General features: G+C 42.9%; 1 protein-coding gene across 1 annotated transcript in view; it reads right to left on the reverse strand.

Annotated features, from left to right (window-relative positions):
• Positions 1 to 1,383: 1,383 nt before the first annotated feature.
• Positions 1,384 to 21,407, reverse strand: part of LOC115775614 (peroxisomal acyl-coenzyme A oxidase 3-like) — a 26,254-nt gene continuing 6,230 nt past the window's right edge. The window contains exons 2-18 of the mRNA XM_030723082.1: positions 19,625 to 19,722; positions 19,378 to 19,513; positions 18,547 to 18,621; positions 18,319 to 18,408; positions 16,147 to 16,290; positions 15,258 to 15,346; positions 10,963 to 11,059; positions 10,515 to 10,697; positions 8,565 to 8,687; positions 8,371 to 8,491; positions 6,450 to 6,572; positions 6,005 to 6,118; positions 5,454 to 5,569; positions 3,101 to 3,275; positions 2,957 to 3,024; positions 2,076 to 2,162; positions 1,384 to 1,885 (exon numbers count right to left, since the gene is read on the reverse strand). Coding sequence (XP_030578942.1) covers positions 1,766 to 1,885; positions 2,076 to 2,162; positions 2,957 to 3,024; positions 3,101 to 3,275; positions 5,454 to 5,569; positions 6,005 to 6,118; positions 6,450 to 6,572; positions 8,371 to 8,491; positions 8,565 to 8,687; positions 10,515 to 10,697; positions 10,963 to 11,059; positions 15,258 to 15,346; positions 16,147 to 16,290; positions 18,319 to 18,408; positions 18,547 to 18,621; positions 19,378 to 19,513; positions 19,625 to 19,722 — 1,959 coding nt within the window. The 3' untranslated portion in view covers positions 1,384 to 1,765. The remainder of the gene's footprint in view (positions 1,886 to 2,075; positions 2,163 to 2,956; positions 3,025 to 3,100; positions 3,276 to 5,453; positions 5,570 to 6,004; positions 6,119 to 6,449; positions 6,573 to 8,370; positions 8,492 to 8,564; positions 8,688 to 10,514; positions 10,698 to 10,962; positions 11,060 to 15,257; positions 15,347 to 16,146; positions 16,291 to 18,318; positions 18,409 to 18,546; positions 18,622 to 19,377; positions 19,514 to 19,624; positions 19,723 to 21,407) is intronic.

A 21,407-nucleotide genomic window follows, 5' to 3' on the forward strand; every position in this document is an offset into this window, starting at 1 on the left:
CGCCAGTGAACCATGGCAAGAGCCATTATCCATGAACACAAAACTCGGAACAGTGGGGAACCTTCCCAGGAGTGGCCGACCAACCGAAGTTATTCCGAAAGTGCATCAATGGCTCATCCAGGAGGTCACAGAAGAACCCAGAAAAACATCTAAAGAACTGCCAGCCTGAAATTCCTCAGTTAAGGTCAGAGTTCATTATTCAACAATAAGAAAGAGACTGGGCAAAAATGGCCCCCATGGCAGAGCTTGAAGGAGAAAACTACACCTGACCAAAAAGAACACAAAGACTCATCTCACATCTGCCAAAAAACATCTGGATGATCTCCAAGACTTTGGGGAAAACATTCTGTGGACTGATGAGACCCGTTTAATCTCTCATAAACAGCATTTCATAAAAAGATCATCATACCAAGAGTCAAACACGATGGTGGTAGTGTGATGGTCTGGGACTGTTTTGCTGGTTCAGGACCTGAATTGTGTTTACAGCAGGGATGAATCGTTCATGAACGGGCCGGCTCAACTCAACTCTGCTGAGAATCCATGCAGGCAGGGGCTGGACTTTATTTTGATGTCATCACTAAACTTCTTCCAGTTTAGTGAGGACCCTGAAAGACTTGAATTTGAAAAAAGCGACTGGACCTCCTCAAGTTTTTGATGACGTTTCACTTCTTACCCAAGAGGCCTCTTCAGTTCTAAAACCAGAAGGTGGAGAGTCCCGGGTATTTAAACCCTAGTGGGGGTTGTTCCCTTGGAGGTGGTTGCTGACCCACTACTGTTCATGTGCATCATTACATGAGCCAAGGCGTGAAAAAAGACGTGTCATCACCACCAGGTGTTTTGGGTAAAACCACTGAGAAACCTTGCCTCCCTCGATCAAATGACCTATTGAGGTCACCTGAAGTAGCGTGAGAGCGGAGGCTGAGGTGCCTGTGCATTGTGGATGGCTGACAGCTGGTGTTGTAAGCCACCACCGCTGTTCAGTGATGGTTGTTCACAGTGGACATAGATGCTTCTTCTACTCCTCTTTCAAACCATCTGTCTTCCCTTCAGCTGTACCTCTGCACCTAAGCGTTTTTGAGGATGCCAATATTCGCATTTTTGGATCGGGAACATTGACCTTGTTTTGAAATGCATGTATTGTGAAATGGACCCGATTTATTTCACTGTAAAGCTGGTTCTGTGCTTTTCCTGAGATCTGCTCAGTCCACCAGTGTGGACTGTCTGCATCTCAGGTTAAAGCAGAGGTGGTTATAGTTATAGTCCACTAGTTTCCTTGACTCCCTTTCTTACTCCTGCACCAATTCAAGGGTGCAAGGCAATATGCGCATACACGCACACTTCAAAATTAATCAAAATATTACATTTTTGCCAACAAATCCCTTTATTAGCACATTAAATAAGTAGACATTTCTCATGTGGAATTACAAATACAGGATGCCATAGATTGTAAACAGTAAACATGCTAGTTAGCATGGACAGAGTGATGCAGCAATGCTGAAGAATCTCAAGGAAATCAGGGCTGCAACCAATTTTCTAAAAGCGATTAAAGTGAATCTTAAGTGTATTAAAGAGGATTAAGTGAAAAAAAAACAACTTTCTGGCTCAGTTTATAAACACTGTAATGCATTTCTATACCACATAGTTTTGGCAAAGAGTTTTGTACATATAGAAATTACATTTTCATGTACCTTTTCCAAACTATTACATTGTAAAATTAAAAAATTCCAGCACTTAAGCTTCAGGCACTGAAGAGCGTGGCTGGGTTTCAGAGTTTTGGACGCAGGGATCCAAGCTCAGGTTTGTTTGAGCAAAACTCTTTCCACCAGGAGGGACGTTCCAGCACCTTACTGCCCTGCATCATCGTGGACCACAGGTGGTTGTAAATCTGCAGGATGGAGAAAAAAATAATCAACTTATTTAACAGGGTCTCAACCTTTTCTAAAAAGGTCATGAACTGATTTATGTTATGACGGCTGAACATAAATAAAACTGAAATGCATCACTGCCCTTCTTGGAATGACACGGAACAAGGTTTCTACTATATAATTAGAGTTTTTGTGTTTGTGTGTCTTTACCTGTCCATCAGCACAGCCAATAGGTGAGTTGAGGATGAAATCAGTGGGTGCCAGAACATCCACTAATGCTACTGCATCATTCTTCAGCTGGGGGAGAGACAGCACATTTTAAAGTCAGGTAGAGAGCTGCATCAGCCACATCTTGCAAGTGAGTGGCAGACCTGACTGAGACCAAGGACACTGACCCTAAAGGACACCTGGCTTGATTGTCTTTTTTTTTTTACTTTGATGTAAACCACAAATTTAATGAACATAAATGGCTCAGTTAAAAGAGAAAAGAAAAGATCTGCTGGCAACATGTCCAGGGTGTACCCTGCCTTTCCCTCTATGGTAGCTGGGATAGGCTCCAGCCCCCATGCAACCCTGGACTGGATAAGTGGAATGCTGATGATGGATGAGACAAGTAATTGAAATGATAAAATCATGAAGTTTTACTGATGTCATAAATCAAGTGAGAAATGAGACCAGGAGTCTCCTCCTGCTGGTCATTATACAGAATGCAAGTTCGAGGCATTTCTTTTCTGGCTTCATGTCTTCAAACCTGGACGCTCCGTCAGCTTTTATACACAGTACTGAATCCTTTTCAGATATGACTGTGTAGCATATTTGCAACATTGTGTTAAAGAGAGGGTTTGTCAGCCAAACGAGAGTCACTTTTATGTTCCTCACAGCTTCATTCATAAATTCCCACAATCTAACAAAAAATACAGAACATAAGCAGATATAATGCACTAGTTTTCTTAACATATTTTGACATTTGCCTTGATAACTAGTGAAGCTGTGTCCTAGATGTAGGTATCTGAATGCATTCATATACACTCGAGCCATAAGCAGACAGAGATCCATCCTTCTGTCTCGATCTCTGGTTGCAGTTTGTGTACCTGGGAGCAGAGAGTAAGGATGGCCATCTGGACCAGCTCAGCAGGCTTATGTCCGCTCCAGTAATTACCTACAAATAACACTGTGTTAACACATCGATATCATCAAGATTTCTCTGTGTGTACAGCATTGAGCACAATACATACCCTGGTACAGTGTGGCCATGTGACTGCTGAGGCCCCACAGCCCATACAAAGCACAAAGCTTGCTTAATACTGGCCTGAGACCAGCTGGTGTGTTCCGATCAATAGTCTGCTCATGAAATCTCTGCAGGCAGCTGTGCTCAATGTAGGCCATGGCCAGGGATCTGCAGTAGTAGACCTGAACACACACACACACACACACACACACACACACACACACACACACACACACACACACACACACACGAGGGATGTTTAACAAGGGGAAAACAAAAAAATCTGACTCTTGAGATTAAAAATCTTTTTTTAAGAGTCTCCTAGTTTATTATTTCCACCCACACTGTACACATTGTATTCTGAAAACGTGGACTGTCCATAGATTAAAGACATTGATTCTGGAAACAGATATTTGCAATGAATTCTCCAAATGTCACATTTCAAATATTTTACTACAAACTAAGCTGACGTGTTAATTCCATTTAATTCCTATGGATCAAGTTGCAGCTGTAAGTAACTAGTTGCCAGTATCCTGAATTGTGTGTTATTTGTATGTTTTCTGTAACTTTTGCTGCTGCAGATACAGGCCAGCGGCCTCTGTTAATATTCACACCAAAAATCAGAAGGAAAAAGATGAGATATTTGAGAATGAAAGTGGCATGATTGGTGGTGCACACCCTGCTCTGAATATTTCTGAAATGATCTGTTTATTATTATGATTTACGTGTTAAGAGGAAGATGAGCAAAGATGAGATTCTGAGGCCACCAAGGCAGAAGCCTTCTACGCCTAGAAATTCTTTCTATAAAAATTATGAACAGAATTGGTGGTAAAGGGCAGTCCTGGCACAGTCCAACACCCACAGGACATGAGTCTGAATGATTACCGGCAATATGGACCACGAGCTCGCTGCAGTTTTATAGGAACTGATAGCCCGTAACAACGGGATAAGTTCCACAGCACCCCCCACAGGATGCCCTGAGAGACACAGTCGAATGCCTTCTCCAAGTCCACAAAGCACACGCAGACTGGACGGACAAATTTCCATGCACTCTCTCATACCTTTGAGGAGATAAAGAGCTGGTCCGGCGTTCTGCGACCAGGACAAAAAATACATTGTTCCTCTTAAATCAAAGGTTTGACTAATGGATGAACCGCCCTTTCCAGCATCCTGGCATAGACCTTCCCGGAGAGGCTGAGGAGTGTGATTCCCCCAATAGTTGGAGCACACCCTCCGGACTCCCTTCTTCTCAAATACTGGGTCCGTGCAAGGCAGGAGCAAAGAGCCTGATTTATTTGTTGAATCCAAACCAGATGACCTTTCGATGAACGGCATCACTGAGCCTCATTTACTAATATTTGTGCAGAAACATTCTTACCCGGTGCAAAAAACGAGATTGCAATTACTGTCAGATTTACGAAACAAATGTGCTAACCTGTTTTGTTCTCTCCACTGTGCATATTATTGATAAATGAGAATAATTCTGAACCAACAGCCGTGTGTAATCTCCATACAATCTGCATACTGCCCCACCCCATTTCTTTATATAAGGAAACATGTTCACCTCCAGGGGAAGGTAAACCTACACGTCTAAGGCAAGAAATAAGGAGAAAGTCTGACTGTAGAAAACTGAATAATGGTGTCTGATATCCAAGGAGGAAGTCAGAAGAGGTGCAGCTTTCCAAAAAAATCCAGATTTTCCAGCATCCATGGGATAGTGCCAAGAAATTATACTGTAAGTGATGACATCCAGCAGTGACGGAAACCATTTTAATGAAACATTTAAGATATTATAAAATGAGATAAGGGGTAATGGACTATGTTTAAATTAAAAGGTAAAGCCTACACTTTTCCATTTAGTATTTTGATTACATACATTTTTTAAAATTATAATTCAGAGCATTTTGTGGCTCGTGGTCTTTTGGAAAACTGTAAATGATGACCAATAGGCAACAACCGAAATAATAATAATTATTGTTATTATTAGCAGTATTTATTTTAAAAGACTTCTGTTTAAATTCAGGCAGCCAGGCTGTCATTTGTTCGTATGCATGGTCAGAAGGACTTCTAAATTTATTCCCAAAGTACGAACAAATTTAGGTACGAAAATACAGATAACACACAGATTTGTGTGTGAAATGTTTGTATGCACGAGTTGTGGGTACGCACTGTTAGCGAATGACGTCCATCGTTCTGTCAAAACTTCATACAGAATCAAGCCTCAGCTTAGCAGCCAGAGCCACCTAAAGCAGCATGTGACCGCTGAAATCCCACCAAGAACCAGAGTTCTGGTTTTGAAGTTGAGCCACCTGAATTTATCAATAATGGTTTATGTGTGTGTCTGCACATGTGTGTCTTACTTGGCAGTTGTTACGCGCAGCAAAGTCATCCATGCCCAATGCTCTCTCTTGTTCCAGCCTCTTCTGACTCGCCTCCAGTAGGAAACACACCAGCCACTTGTAGGCTGCTAAAGGCACTGATATGACAGACAACAAAGAGGATGTTCACTAAGCTGAAAAAGGTTTGTACAATATAGTCTGTAGCCAAATGACCCCGCCTTATGAATTCACATCTGAAAAATATATACATTTAAATATTTAAGGCTAACTATAATAAATTACCAATTTATGCATCAACTATGAGAATAAATTCCTCATTTGTTCATTTTATGTAAATTTGAACTTCAGGGCTAATTGATTAACAATAACTACACTCACATAACTTTACTGTAAATTATTTATAGTTATATATTCAATTCCCCTCATTTGCAAATATCTCCTCTGCTTTGAAATGATAAGTATATAACAGGATCTAAGAGCTCATATGTACCATTGTTCTATGGAAAACGGCTAATTTGAGGTTCTAGCAGTTTGGAAATATACAGTCTAATTAAATGATAGAGCTGAAATACCTGCAGAGTCCATGCAGTCGTCCACTGTGAGGGCAGTAAACCTGCTTTTGAGGATCCCCTGAGAGTCATCCAGAAAATCCACGGTGTGAAAGGGAGACTCAATCCGCAAACCATCTGAAACCCACCCAACATTCATTCACACACACACACACACACACACACACACACACACACACACACACACACACACACACACACACACACACACACACACACACACACACACACACAAGAGAAGCTTTAGTGACTTACCAAAGTTCATTTACTGACCATTAATGCAGCTGACACTGCACATAGCATGTGTTACTGAATCCTTCAAATACTTGTTCAGGGTAAAAAATAGACTCATCTGAGCCTTTTAGCATGGCTACATTTAGATGATATTAATATGTTGGAAGCCACTTGGATAACAAAGTATACAGGTCTTGGTGAACAGAAGACTAACCACACTGCTTGGCGTGGCGCCAGGTGAGCAGGTAGTTGCTGGTCTGTTGCAGCAGCACGTTGTTGTCTCCTTCATATGTGCAGTTTGGGTCATTGTCATCACGAAGATCACCCAGCCGATTCACTGAAACAAAAGAAGGAAACTGACAGTTAGCTCTATGTGTGTGTGTGTGTGTGTGTTTGTGGGGGTGGGGGGGTGAGAGTGTGAATATATGCACATCAATCAAGCATAACATTATGACCACTGCTACATGATGTGAACACCACTGATTTGTCATGGCACCATGGGTGGGATATATTGGGGAGCAAGGGAACATTTTGTTCTCAAAGTTGATGCGTTAGAAACGGGAACAGTGGTGAACCAGCGACAGGGTCATGGGCAGCCAAGGCTTACTGATGGACGTGATGAGCAAAGGCTGACCCGTGTTGTCTGATCTAACAAATGAGCCGCTGTAGCTCAAATTGCCGGAAAACGTAATGCTGGTTCTAATAGAAAGCTGTCAATACACAGTGCATTGCTGTTTGATGCAGATGGAGCTGCATAGCCGCAGACAAGTCAGGGTGCCCATGCTGACCCTGGTCTTTGTCCTTTGGCCTGGAAGCTTAAGGGGCCTGTGCCATATCTTAGCTGTTGCTAGGACTGTTCTCAGTGTCTACAATGTTGCCTTCTAGTTGTGTTATGTTCTGGTATTCTGGACATTCCAATGCCATTGCTGTAGATCCTAGTGGTGTGAATCAGTGAATCAATGTCTTGTTCACTCCTGGCATACAGCTGTAGAGGTGGGGGCTGATGTTTGCTCCATTCTGTAGTTGGTATCTGTAGCCAGTCTTGTTAATCTGGCTGAAGGGGTTCAGGCCTATGCAGAACAGTAGTGAGAACAGAACATCTCCTGTGTGTGTGTGTGTGTGTGTGTGTGTGTGTGTGTGTGTGTGTGTGTGTGTGTGTGTGTGTGTGTGTGTCAGTGACGATGGACAGGTCCTACAGGTCTTTGAAGGCACCTGAATCTGATTGGACCATGTGATTTAATGACGATAGGGAGTGTGGATCCTTCTAGTCTGTGTTACGCTGCTCTAAAATAAAGATGCGTGGCGTGCATCAGCTTCCTAATTGCAATGACAGAACAGCAAATCGGTGAAATTCTCAGCCTGGCGCGACACGACCTCAGCATGGGACGGCGCAGGGCGATCAACTGCTGGCTAGAACCCTGACCTTGTTAGCAAACCCTGCACTTGATAGTTACTTGTGCAGTTGGCTTGAAGTTGGCATCTAGTATTGTTCTCCACATCCCCACTGAGTTTTTGGTGAAGGTTCTTAGGGTTCTGTTGAGCTTGTACAGTTCTAGGCATTCCAGGATCCATGTGTGCGTTATCGAGTCATAGGCTTTCTTGTAGTCAATCCAGGCAGTGCACAGGTTGGTCAGTCTGGTCTTGTAGTTGCAAGTGACTGCTCTATCTACTAGTAGCTCCTGTTTTGCTCCTCTGGTGCTACTGAAAATCCCTTTCTGGGTCCTACTCATGTATTGAGCCATGTGCTTGTTCATTTTAGCCACAATGATGCCTGACAGGAGTCTCCATGTTGTGCTGAGGGAGGTGATTGGTTGGTAGTTGGAATGGACTGGTCCCTTATGGGGATCAAGACCGTCTGGCCTTCAGTCAGCCATTCTGGGTGTGTCTCCATTAGCAGCCGGTTCATTTGTGCTGCCAGGCAATCATGGAGTGCAGTTACCAAGCCCTGGGAGTCAAACCACCACCCTATTGTTCCAAAGACAGTAGTGTTGGTAAATGGACTAGTTCTTGTATAGCGCTTTTCTACTCTGTGTGAGCATTCAAAGCGCTTAGTGTTGCCACTACATTATAATATAATAAAAATATAATATTTGTGTATGTGAGTGAGTGTGTGAGAGAAAGAGAGGGAAACTGACTGGCTAAGTATCCATGTCCACCGCAGGCCTCCCTGCACTCCTGGATACCCTTTTGAGCAGTCCATGAGCCCAGTGGTTTACTGGAGCAGCCAATTGCATGGATCTCCCTGCCCATTTCTGCCTGAGAAACACAGCTATATTAAATGCCACTTTACACAGAGCACCCTAAATCCACGTGTTGCACGCTTACTCACTTCTCGGTCATAGTTTTCCTTGAGCATCCGTGCAATCTGGAACTCAACAAAGTTCTTGAAGATGGATTTGGTGAAGTTTTCAAGAGCGTATGCTGCTGCCAAGTACGGAATCAAACGCCATTGCTAGAAGACACAATAAGGCAAAATAATATAACAGCAACATTAAAGCACTTTCTCTCTAAATCTCATTACTCATTTTTATCCAGTAATGGCAGAGATGATAAAGTTTTCCATTAAAAAACAGTTTGCAATTACAACAGTTTTCATTTAGTTAAAAAAACTGAGTTGAGGGTAGATCTGCCCCCGGGGTCTAATTGCTATCTGGGTATTAGTTTCTGTCTCCTGCATTTTATCCTGGTCAGGTTGCAGCTGAATAATTAGATTTATAAAAAAATTGTAAAATTAGGATTCCAGCTTCATCTCATAAAAGTTCCAGTTGGGTAAATGATGACAACAGACATAAAATAAGTTGTATATTTTATATCAAACTTTTATTGTATCCATGAAGATTTCTTTCCTTACTCACACCCGCTTAACTCAGCGTGAACATACTCTGATCAGCTGTTCTGGAATGAGAAACTCAGAGTCGGTTCAGTCAACTCTGAGTTGCTGAGTTGATCAATTCAGTTTATTTTTAAACTCCACAGTTTGTTGAACACGTTTCCTGGAATAGGGCCCTTGTATATGAGACCTATGCAGCAGTGTGAACAAACCAACTGTGGGGTCTGAAAGGCCTGAAAAGTGTTTGGAGGATGTTTCTGAAATACTAATTTATGAGCTCAGATGACAGTATTTTATCCACATCTTAAGGTTTTTGACTCTATTGGTCACTTTGTGGTGTCTTTGATAAACGGGGTGTTGTCTAACCTAAGTAAGTAACAGTGACCCTAATCTTGACCCCAGTGACCCCCATTTACAATCCCAACCTTGCTTTGGTCATAAGCCATCTATCTGCCCATGAAGTTTAGTAAGTGTGCCCCGCAGACCCCTGCTTGCCGTGGGTGCTCACATAATACATTCTGTTATTCGACAGGGGTATAAAAACACGGACCTGTCACTACTCATGAGAAGACATACAATATTCCTGATAACTTTCAGACTGGTTTCAGAAAGTTACATTCCACTGAAACAGCTCGCCTTAAAGTCTCAAATGACCTTTTCATGGCTGCACATAAGGGTGACTGTTTCGTCCTTGCAGACCAGAGGGCCTAATACTCCTGAGAGCATTACAGCCCAAATCAGACAGCAGTTGGGGTAAACCGTAAAAGTTAATGTGCAGAACCTGGCGATAATTTTTGATCAACCTTTGACATTTGATGCTCACATCAAGTCTGACCTGTTCATGTTTTTCCCCAAGAAATATAGCTAAACTCAGGAATGTTGCCTCAAAATCAATTGGCGAAGCTTCTCCATGGCTTCATCTCCTCTAGCTTGGATTATTGTAATGCGCTGTCTGAGAACCGCATCTATTAATTAACCACCTGTTTAAAAGTGGGTTGATATGTGAAGCTTTATGGGAGCGAGCTAAAAACCTTACAGCAGCATTTTGAGGCTTTTGCACTGGCTTCCTTTCAGGTTTAGATTTCAGTTTAAAATCTTGGCTCTTACTTTTATGGGCTGGTAGGGTGAGAGAGCCGCATGTATATTACCAAACGGCTCCACCCCATTCTACATGCCGGGGTCTTCGGTCCTCAGACAGGGGCCCTTTGTCTGTTTCTCCATTGTTTCTCCAAACCTTAGACCTTAAACTTTGGAAATACCCCGGACTCTGTGGCATCCTTTAAAAAGCAGCTTAAAACTCATCTTTTCAGACAGGCATTTAGATAGTGTTTGGGTCATTTTGCTTGGTTCCTGTGTGCCCATTTTGCCTTGGGTTTTTACTGATACCTCATTTTGTGGCTATTCTTTGTCTTAAGAGCTATATAAATAAACTTTACCTTCTATTCTTACCTGTAATTGGTACTCTAAAACAGGAATTTCCTCTGTGTCTTTGGGTCCAAACTGTCTCCTGGCAGCTGAGAAGCGAATCGCCACAGTCAGAGCCAGCTTCAGGTTGATAAGCGCCATCCTGGTGATATACACTCTGCCTCCTGATAAGGCACCCAGAGACGCCCCAAAACGTTTTTTAGGGTCCTGGAGCAGATGAAAGAAACATTATTATTGATTAAAAACAAGTGGAAGACATACACTTGTATCAGAACTTACTGCTCATGCATGTTGTGGTTGAATCTTCTAGAATTTAAGCCTTCAACAATTAGCAGTAAATGGTTAATTAGCTTTTTTTTCAGGAAAGCCTGCAATGCTGTTCCAGATAGAGCAAGTTACCAAACAGCTTTACGTCAACAACTTGGTTTTTGTGAAGTCCCATCTTTGGCTGCCACAGAAAACCTATACTGACCTTAAATGGTGTCACATAGCTGCCATCAGGAGTAACATCTCCTGTCTTATTCAGCAGGTTCTCACGTGGGATCCTCACATTGTGGAACATTGCAAATCTGTTGTGAGTGTAAGAAAAGTAAACGTTACAGAAAAGAATTGGTTACACAGACAAGACAGAAGCAGGTCATCCAGAGGATTTCTAAATGTTGTTTGTGTCAGATGGTAGCACTTTGTTTCTACAAATCCTAAACTGAACAAATCCTAAACTGATCACTGAACATTCCATCATCAATAATCCAGCCCACTTACTGGACAGGCAGTAGAGCACCTTCTCTGCTGCTGCAAGGGCAGACGTACCACAAGCCATCACTCAATATAATACAATAATTTGTCTGGTAGATAGTTTTTAATTGTATTCACCATCATCATCATCGTGTTGAATCAAATTACAGTTCAATTACTGTAACACCAGTGTCATTTGACTTATCTGTAGCTAAAAATGTTTTCAAACTAAAGAGAATAAGAATGCACCGCAAAACTTATAAAACCCAAAACAGATCAAGACTAAGAACAATTAATCATACAGTTTCCAACAATGAGAAATGTGTGATTAATCATTTCCAGCTGAGAAAGATGAATGAAAATAAGTGTCTGAAAGGAGATAATCTCTGGAGCTTGAAAAAGGCGACTGGACTTCTTTTTGTTTCTTGAAGACGTTTCACCTCTCATCCGAAAGGCTTCTTCAGTTCTCAACCAAATGGTGGAGAGACCCAGGTATTTAAACCCCTGTGGGCGTAGTCCCCTGGAGGTGGTTATGACCCTCTATTGATCATGTGCTTGAACACATGTGCCCAGGTGTGAAGGGGGCGTGGGTCATATTTAATCAGTGGTTTCAGTTGAAACCAATTTAGGACTCCGCTCCATTGTTTCCTGTGGCCTATTGAGGTCACTGGAACAAAGGTGTGAATGGGGGTTGAGACGTCTGGGAAGGGAGCTCAGGACAGCACTGTAAGCGGGGGAAAGTTGGTGACGTAATCCACCTCCTCTGTTCAATGATGGTTGTTCACAGTGGACATAGATGGCTTCTTTCACTCCTCTTTCAAACCATCTGTTTTCCCTGTCCAAAATGTGAACATTGGCATCCTCAAAAGAGTGCCCTTTTCCTTCAGATGCAGATGTACTGCTGAATCTTGTCCTGTCGAGGTGGCTCTTCTATGTTGTGCCATTCGTTTGTGAAGAGGCTGTTTGGTTTCACCAATGTAGAGGTCCGAGCACTCTTCACTGCACTGAACAGCATACACTACATCGCTGATCTTGTGTTTGGCGGGTTTGTCCTTGGGATGAACCAGTTTTTGTCTTAGGGTGTGACTTGGTTTGAAGTATACTGAGATGTCATGCTTGGAGAAAATTCTTCTGAGTTTCTCTGACAAGCCTGACACATATGGGATGACAATGTTGTTCCTCTTGTCCTTCCCATTCTCTGTAGTTTGTGTTTGGCCTTCATTCCTGTGCATCTTAGCTGATTTGATGAAGGCCCAGTTGGGGTAACCACATGTTTTGAGGGCTTTCTTAATGTGTGTGTGTTCCTTATGCTTCCCTTCTGCCTTAGAGGGAACACTTTCCGCATGGTGTTGTAGGGTCCTGATCACCCCAAGTTTGTGTTCCAGAGGGTGGTGGAGTCAAAGAGGAGATACTGGTCTGTGTGTGTGGGCTTCCGGTAAACTTCAATGTTGAGGCTACCATCTTCCTCGATAAGCACCGCACAGTCCAGGAATGGTAACTTGTTATCTCTGGTGTCCTCCCTGGTAAAACGTATGTATTTATCCACTGAGTTAATGTGACGAGTGAAGGCTTCTACTTCTTGGGTTTTGATTTTGACCCAGGTGTCATCTACATATCTGTACCAGTGGCTAGGTGCCATCCCTTTGAAAGAACCAAGAGCTTTACTTTCCACTTCCTCCATGTAAAGGTTGGCTACAATGGGAGACACTGGGGAGCCCATGGCACATCCATGCTTCTGTCTGTAGAATCCATCATTGTATTTAAAATATGTTGTGGTAAGGCAGAGATCTAAAAGTGCTGCCTGCAACAACTTGAAAAGTGCTGCCTGCAACAACTTGAAAAGGAAAAAGCCATTGACCACCCCACTTACTACCGCCTGTACCCTGGAGAAGCCACTCCATGCATTTATGGACTCCCAAAGATCCACAAAGAAGGAGTCCCACTTCGACCCATTATCAGCAGTATAAACTCGGTCACCTACAACATTTCCAAACACCTCGCCACCATCTTATCACCGCTTGTTGGCATCACACCCCACCACATTGAAAACTCTACAGATTTTACTAACAAGGTCCAGAATCTTGTACTGGATCCAGATGAAACCATGGTGTCCTTTGATGTGGTTTCACTTTTCACTTGCATACCTACAACTGAGGCAGTGGAGACCGTCAGAAGACGACTACAGGAAGACGATTCCTTACTGAACAGAACCAGCTTCACCCCAGATCAGATTTGTGCACTTTTAGATCTCTGCCTTACCACAACATATTTTAAATACAATGATGGATTCTACAGACAGAAGCATGGATGTGCCATGGGCTCCCCAGTGTCTCCCATTGTAGCCAACCTTTACATGGAGGAAGTGGAAAGTAAAGCTCTTGGTTCTTTCAAAGGGATGGCACCTAGCCACTGGTACAGATATGTAGATGACACCTGGGTCAAAATCAAAACCCAAGAAGTAGAAGCCTTCACTCGTCACATTAACTCAGTGGATAAATACATACGTTTTACCAGGGAGGACACCAGAGATAACAAGTTACCATTCCTGGACTGTGCGGTGCTTATCGAGGAAGATGGAAGCCTCAACATTGAAGTTTACCGGAAGCCCACACACACAGACCAGTATCTCCTCTTTGACTCCCACCACCCTCTGGAACACAAACTTGGGGTGATCAGGACCCTACAACACCATGCGGAAAGTGTTCCCTCTAAGGCAGAAGGGAAGCATAAGGAACACACACACATTAAGAAAGCCCTCAAAACATGTGGTTACCCCAACTGGGCCTTCATCAAATCAGCTAAGATGCACAGGAATGAAGGCCAAACACAAACTACAGAGAATGGGAAGGACAAGAGGAACAACATTGTCATCCCATATGTGTCAGGCTTGTCAGAGAAACTCAGAAGAATTTTCTCCAAGCATGACATCTCAGTATACTTCAAACCAAGTCACACCCTAAGACAAAAACTGGTTCATCCCAAGGACAAACCCGCCAAACACAAGATCAGCGATGTAGTGTATGCTGTTCAGTGCAGTGAAGAGTGCTCGGACCTCTACATTGGTGAAACCAAACAGCCTCTTCACAAACGAATGGCACAACATAGAAGAGCCACCTCGACAGGACAAGATTCAGCAGTACATCTGCATCTGAAGGAAAAAGGGCACTCTTTTGAGGATGCCAATGTCCACATTTTGGACAGGGAAAACAGATGGTTTGAAAGAGGAGTGAAAGAAGCCATCTATGTCCACTGTGAACAACCATCATTGAACAGAGGAGGTGGATTACGTCACCAACTTTCCCCCGCTTACAGTGCTGTCCTGAGCTCCCTTCCCAGACGTCTCAACCCCCATTCACACCTTTGTTCCAGTGACCTCAATAGGCCACAGGAAACAATGGAGCGGAGTCCTAAATTGGTTTCAACTGAAACCACTGATTAAATATGACCCACGCCCCCTTCACACCTGGGCACATGTGGTCACGCACATGATCAATAGAGGGTCATAACCACCTCCAGGGGACTACGCCCACAGGGTTTAAATACCTGGGTCTCTCCACCATTTGGTTGAGAACTGAAGAAGCCTTTCGGATGAGAGGTGAAACGTCTTCAAGAAACAAAAAGAAGTCCAGTCGCCTTTTTCAAGCTCCAGAGACTACTATGACCTGGATGACTGAGAATCTACACAGACATACGAAAGGAGATAATGTTGCATGTGTATGGTACGGTTTTCCTGTCAGTGTCACGTCACTACTCAGTATATCAAAACACTGCATCCATCAAAACACTGCATGCGTACTATTGCAACAGACCAACATCTATACCCCTGTCTCTGAATCAGTTTTGCATTACTTACTGACTACAGTCACCAGTCAGGATATTTCCACAAGGGTCAAGGAAGTCATTTCTTTTACTTCTTGTGCTTTTTGTTTTGCAAATGCAGCATTTGTGTTAAACTGTTTAAAGACTTTGATGCTTACCGAATCATTTGCTTCTTATGAAACTTAAGTGCTAATGTCTGCTGCAGCCACTCACCCATTATCAAGTCCATTCTGGCCCAGCTTCTTACCCATGTCACCAACCAGCACACCAGGCAGAGCCAGCAGGGTCTTGGGATCTCTCACCTGCAGCACAGTGATAAGAGTATACACTGCTCAAAAAAATTAAAGGAACACTTAATCAGAGTACAGAATCAAGTCAATTAAATGTCTGGGAAACAGATCTGGTCACTTAAGTAGCAGAGGGGGTTAACTGGTTTCAGCTGCTTTGGTATTAGTGAAATTAACAACAGTGCACCAGAGGGGCAACAATGAGACAACCTCCAAAATAGGAATGGTTTTCATTTGGCTAGGGTCAGTGCCACTACTGGTTGTTGCATGAGGCAGATTTCCAGAAATGAGAACTGCTCCATCTGAAGACGAATGGATGCCGTCTCTCCTAAAAAAGGTTAGGTTTTTATTTATCATTTATATAATTTATTATTTTTGGCTTAACAGTTATTATTGTTAAGCCAAAAATAATAAATTATCCACCCATCCATCATCTTCAAATCCCCCTGCTCCAATTTAGGGATGTGCAGGGGCTGGAGCCTATCCCTGCTGCCATAGGGTGAGAGGCAGGGTATACACTGGACAGGCTGCCAGTCTGTTGCAGCGCTAACACAGAGAGACAGACAACCATGTGCACTCACATTCAAACTGCTGGGCAATTTAGAATCATCAATTAACCTAACCCCACTAATTGCATGTCTTTGGACTGTGGGAGGAAGCTGGAGCCCATGCAGAAAGAGCCCATGCAGACATGGGGAGAACAATGCAAAGTCCACAGAGAAAACCCAGGCCAGACAGTGGATTCAAACCCTGTGATTATATATTATTAAATATGTATATATAGAATTTAGCTAATTAAATTAGCTAGGACTCACCGGGACAACAAAAGAGTGCAGTCCATGGCACACCTGGTCAGGTGTGTAGAGCTGAGCAAACACCACAGCATGAGTAGCAGTCTTACCCAGATTCCCCACCCAGAACTTTGCAGCCTCAAAGTCTGGAGAGTTGATCACAAACTCCTACAGAAGAGAAACAGCTAGAAATTATTTCAATTAAGGAAACATTTTAAGTGCTCTTTGTGAACTTTCACATACTGAAATGAGGAATCAACTATTGTTCAACTACTGGTCAAGGCCCCAGTGGGTCACACTCGTCTGCCTTCATACGCATATGAACATGAGTGACATCCCTTTCTTAAGCCATGGAGTTTAACATGATGTCGGCCCACCCTTTGCAACAATAACAACTCTTCTGGGAAAGCTTTCCACGAGGTTCAGGGGTGTTTATGGGACTCTGCCACTGCATCCGACACTTGCACAATATATAGATATAAGGCTTGGATGCAGCTGCTCAGCCATGGAAACCCATTCCATGCACTCTATGCACTGTTCTTGAGCTGATTTGAAGGCCACATGAAGTTTGGAGGTGTTTAGCGATTGCAGAAATTTCATTATTTGCAATGCCATATGCCAATGCAATGCAGAGCAGATACCTTCTACTCTCACAGAGGCCAGCTATCTCGATAATAGTCTTACATCCCACTGAGTACGACTCTGGATAATGTGGCTCCTCTGAAGATGAAAGCCTCAAATCTAAAGTGCCTGACTTCCTGGTATAACTCACAAATGTGCAGCTTAATATAGATAACCTGTAAGCTCGGAGAGGAAATGGCATCTCACTAGATTCCATTTAGCCTGGAAAAAAAAAGAGTTTGTTGCTCTACAGAAAAAGCCCTCCATAAAGCGAGGACATCTTACTGTTCATCACTGACAATCACTCAGCTCCAATCCCGATGGATAGTGACACTACCATCCCATGGTCTGGTTCCGTTACCACCAGAATTCCAGCGGCTGCCCCTGGTCTCGCTGAAAATCCCTGGATCGTCCTAGGAGCAAAACCTAAGGCCCCCGCCAGCTCTACACCCACCACTGGGCCAACTGATGGTTGGACTGCAGTTGGCAAAGGAAAGCACAGTGCCAGGCAGTCATGCCACGCCCAACATCATCTGGAGATCCAGCTCAAAAATAAATTTAGCATCCTGGATGTCCATGAATTCCCCCCACTAGCCTGTTCCTTCCCTGCACCCAAGCCAATAATTCTGTGATTATCCACTTTAGCTGCCTTCTGTGGTCTTTTGGGTGTTTTGGTGCCCGAGCTGGTCAGTGTATTCCCTCTGTTTAAGAACGGAACAGATTGTTGATTTGGCCACACCTATAGTTTTTAAATCTCTCTGATAGGTTGAAAAACCACACTAAACCTAATGTTGGCCTCTTTCACTTGCATCGACATCACTTTGGTGGTTTCTACGAGCGCGTCTGTGAGACAACATAAGCTCTGATGTTCCTCTTGCAAAGATACATTTCTGTGATGTCTGGATTAAATCTGTGGTTTTCATATCTGTTTACAGCTGTGCAGCCCACAGTCATTCAAGTTTTAGCTATGTCACAACATATTGTCATCTCAGACGGGGGTGCACTCAGCATGCATTTGTTTGTGCTAAATGCCTACAATTTTTGCCAAACATTATAAAAGCGACAGGGGGGAAAAAAAAAAAAAAAAAGCTTACTGTGAGTATTAAAACACAAATTCCTAAAAACCAAACTCATGGCTTAGTTTTGATTTTTGGCAGTTCATTATGTCCATACAATACCATTACAAAGCAAACATGACATAACGGAGTATTGTCAACTGATATTTATGCTGTCACAGGCCAAAAATACTATGATTTAACATTCATACAAATAACCGGAATGCTAGTGGTGCAGTAGCTCACTCGACTCACGATCCATCACAGTTCACAGGTTGTTGTAATTTGTGAAGTACAGAAAGAAAGTAATATGTTTTATTGTTGGCTGTATTGCACAAAATAATGAGAAATCAAAATCCATTGAGAATGAAAACTGGCCTTGACTTTAAGCACAGTTTGTCTGACCCACTGGATGATCATTGTTCCACTAAAATCTGACCAATATTATAGGAGTAGTGGTAAAAAGACCGTTCCTTTGACTGGATGAGCACATGTTTTAAAAAAATAAATAACTGCTGACCTGAGTGGAGGGGTCATACTTGGCTGTGGTCCTCATGGCTCTGGTGTTGCTGCCGTGGCTCAGCTCAGTGAGTGCGAAGCAACCAAAGATCTACAAGCACATACAAATTTACTCAGAACATCAGCAGGTGCTCTTTGAAAATCTATGAAAAAGGTTTATGAACAGGATAGTAGGACATCACCCTCGCTTAGTCTGCTTCATCCTGTTAATAAAGGGTTCCTGTCTTACCGTCATGTTGTCAGTGTTTTCAACATATTTGTTGTGCCTGCTTGACCCTGAGCTGACCACAGTTGCTCCAAACATCTGAAACAGAAACTGGAATGAGACAATAGAAGAGAACAAAAACACAAATACTAGCACATTATGAATGTGCAACCAAGTAGGGTTGCTGTGGCTCAAGAGAGCAGGTCATCTACCAACTGGAAGGCTGGCGGTTCGGATCCCTGTCTGCATACCAAAGTATCCTTGAGCAAGACACTGAATCCCGAGTTCACCGGAGTCTTAATGTGCACACGAATGTTGACATGTTGTATAAAGCACTTTGAGTTTGCTCTATATAAAACCCAGTTCATTTACCAAGTATTAGATAGATGAAAGCCTTTAAATGTTTTATTTTAAAAGCTCGTATTTAAAAAGCAAGCAATCAGGCGCCAGTTTGGTTCAGTGGGCGAGCAGGTGATATGCCACACGGCTGAAAGGCAGCCAGCCTGGGTTCTAGTCTTTTCCCTTCTCCCTCTCACCGCTTTCCTATCTGTTCATCTTAACTGTACTGCTATCCAATGAAGGCAAAAGTGACCCCCCCCCCCAAACAAGTCCAAAAACTAGAAACCTCATAGTGTAGGTGGAAATTTAAACAGCAGGATACTTTTTCCCTTGATCCAAGTACACGTTAAAATGAAACAATTCAAATCATAAATTCTTATTTTGAAATTGCTCAGAAACAATGATACTACAATCTGAATTTAGCTCATTTGACATAACTATTTACTATATGTAAAACTGTCTTACTTACTTACACTATTACCACAGTTTTACACACACACACAGACACACACCTACCCCTAGGCTGAGGAAGAGCTTAGCAACCAAGGCCCAGTCGTACATTCCCAGACAGTCATCGAGGTATATAGCTTTCCAGGGGTTGGCCATTGCCTCTTCATTTGTGACAAAGTTGTATCGAAGCAGCTGCTTCATCCTGTTAAGTTCCAACTGGAGTTGTAGTGTCTTCAGACATTACTTAGGCTTGGATTGCATAACAGAGGAATTCACAGTGGCTATATGAATGTAAATATTACCACACAGATACCTTAGAAAGGTCAGCTCTCTCTTTTTCTCTATAGAGGCATCTTCACCAGGCTGACGGGCAAACAGAGGGTCATTCTCCAGGGTCTTGAAAACATGTTGCTGCAACGTGGAGAAAATCAGGCAGTATAAGACAGTGAAATTCACATGACAAAATGCTTGTAGCAAGTTTACTTTTTCTTTTAAATGCTTTTGATAACCACAGCTTTATGGAAAAATTTACTTGCTGAAAATACCCATATGAATATTGAAAGATGCTAAAATGTCTCAAGTTACTCTTATTGTTATTACTACTATTATGATTGTACAGAACAGAAGCTTAAAAGAATAAGTGTAAGCATCACAAAGTTAAATCTTAAGCGTAAAGCTGTTTGAGGTGTCACTGGTGAAAGGCATTTGTTGTTTAACTGAGTAGAATAAATTTAAGCCCTGTGAGCAGTTAAACTGCCAGGTTAACCCTATAATGCTGAATGTGTCGAATGAGACACAGCGCACTTCCAAAGTGCCGTAATGACCCTATATTGTGTGTAAAGTGCAATTTCTCAGCTTTCAGACCCTGTTTGAATTTTTCCGATAGGACAAACGGTCACAGAATTACAGTAATTCAAGGTTCCTTTGATCAACCGGCTCAGCGGAGATATGCTCGGTCTTAAAAAGCTGTTCACGACAGGTAAGGGCACGTAATGGATGCTTCAGCGGCGATTGTCTGTGCTTAATGAATTATTATTAAGACAATTAAGGAGGTCAATGAAACCATGGAAAAAGACTTTCGGACGACCTTGAAGCAATTATGGCAAACGGCCAGGTGACTCAGGAGGGGAAAACGGTGCTCTACTCACACGGTCTATACTACGGGTGGGGTGCTGCTGACTTCAAATGAGGGTATAGTCAGATGGTGAAAAGAATACTTCGAGGACCTCCTTAATCCCACAGACACGCCTTCTGTAGTGGAAGCAGTGTCTGGGGATGAGGGGGATGACTTGGCCATCACTGGGGGTGAGGTCACTCAGTGGCAGGGCCCCCGGGGTGGATGAGTCTTCAGAGTCTACAACACAACACAAGAGTCTACAACATCCTGAGTCTTCAGGAGAAGGCTCTGGATGTTGTAGGGCTGTCTTGGTTGACATGTCTCTGCAACATTGAGTGGAGATCTGGGGCGGTGCCACTGGGTTGGTAGACCAGGGTGGTGGTCCCCACCTTCCAAAAGGGAGACCGGAAAGTGTGCTCCAGCTATCACACTCCTCAGCCTCCTCGGTAAGGTCTATGCCAGGATGCTGGAAAGAAGGGTCCGTCCGCTGGTTAAACCTCAGATTCAAGAGGAACAATGCGGTTTCTGTCCTGGTCATGGAACGCTGGACCAGCTCTTCCTCCTTTTGAGAATATCTGAGTGTGTGTGGGAGTTTGCCCGTCCAGTCAACTTCAAGACTTTATTTGCCATTTGTACTCACACGCAAGGTTTGGGTACATAGGAATTCTTGTGCAGAGCTTTCGGGTAAGAGTGTAGAATAAAAAACAAAATAAAATAAAATATAATTAAAAAGTATAGAATAAAATATGTAAGTATTTACATAAATATATATGTATATACACATATACAAAAACGGTTGCTTAAGTTGGAAGGTTGATGGATACTGAGCAGCAGTTATTGCACACTTAGTGTTACAAAGAACACAGTATAAATTGCACGTGTAGACCAGACAAATATTGCACCAACATGTGTTATTTTAATAACTGAATAAAATAAAATGTTGCACATTAGGTTTTAGCTGTGTGAGGAGTATTGCACA

Source organism: Archocentrus centrarchus, unplaced genomic scaffold, assembly GCF_007364275.1.
Source record: "Archocentrus centrarchus isolate MPI-CPG fArcCen1 unplaced genomic scaffold, fArcCen1 scaffold_24_ctg1, whole genome shotgun sequence".
NCBI lineage: Eukaryota > Metazoa > Chordata > Actinopteri > Cichliformes > Cichlidae > Archocentrus > Archocentrus centrarchus.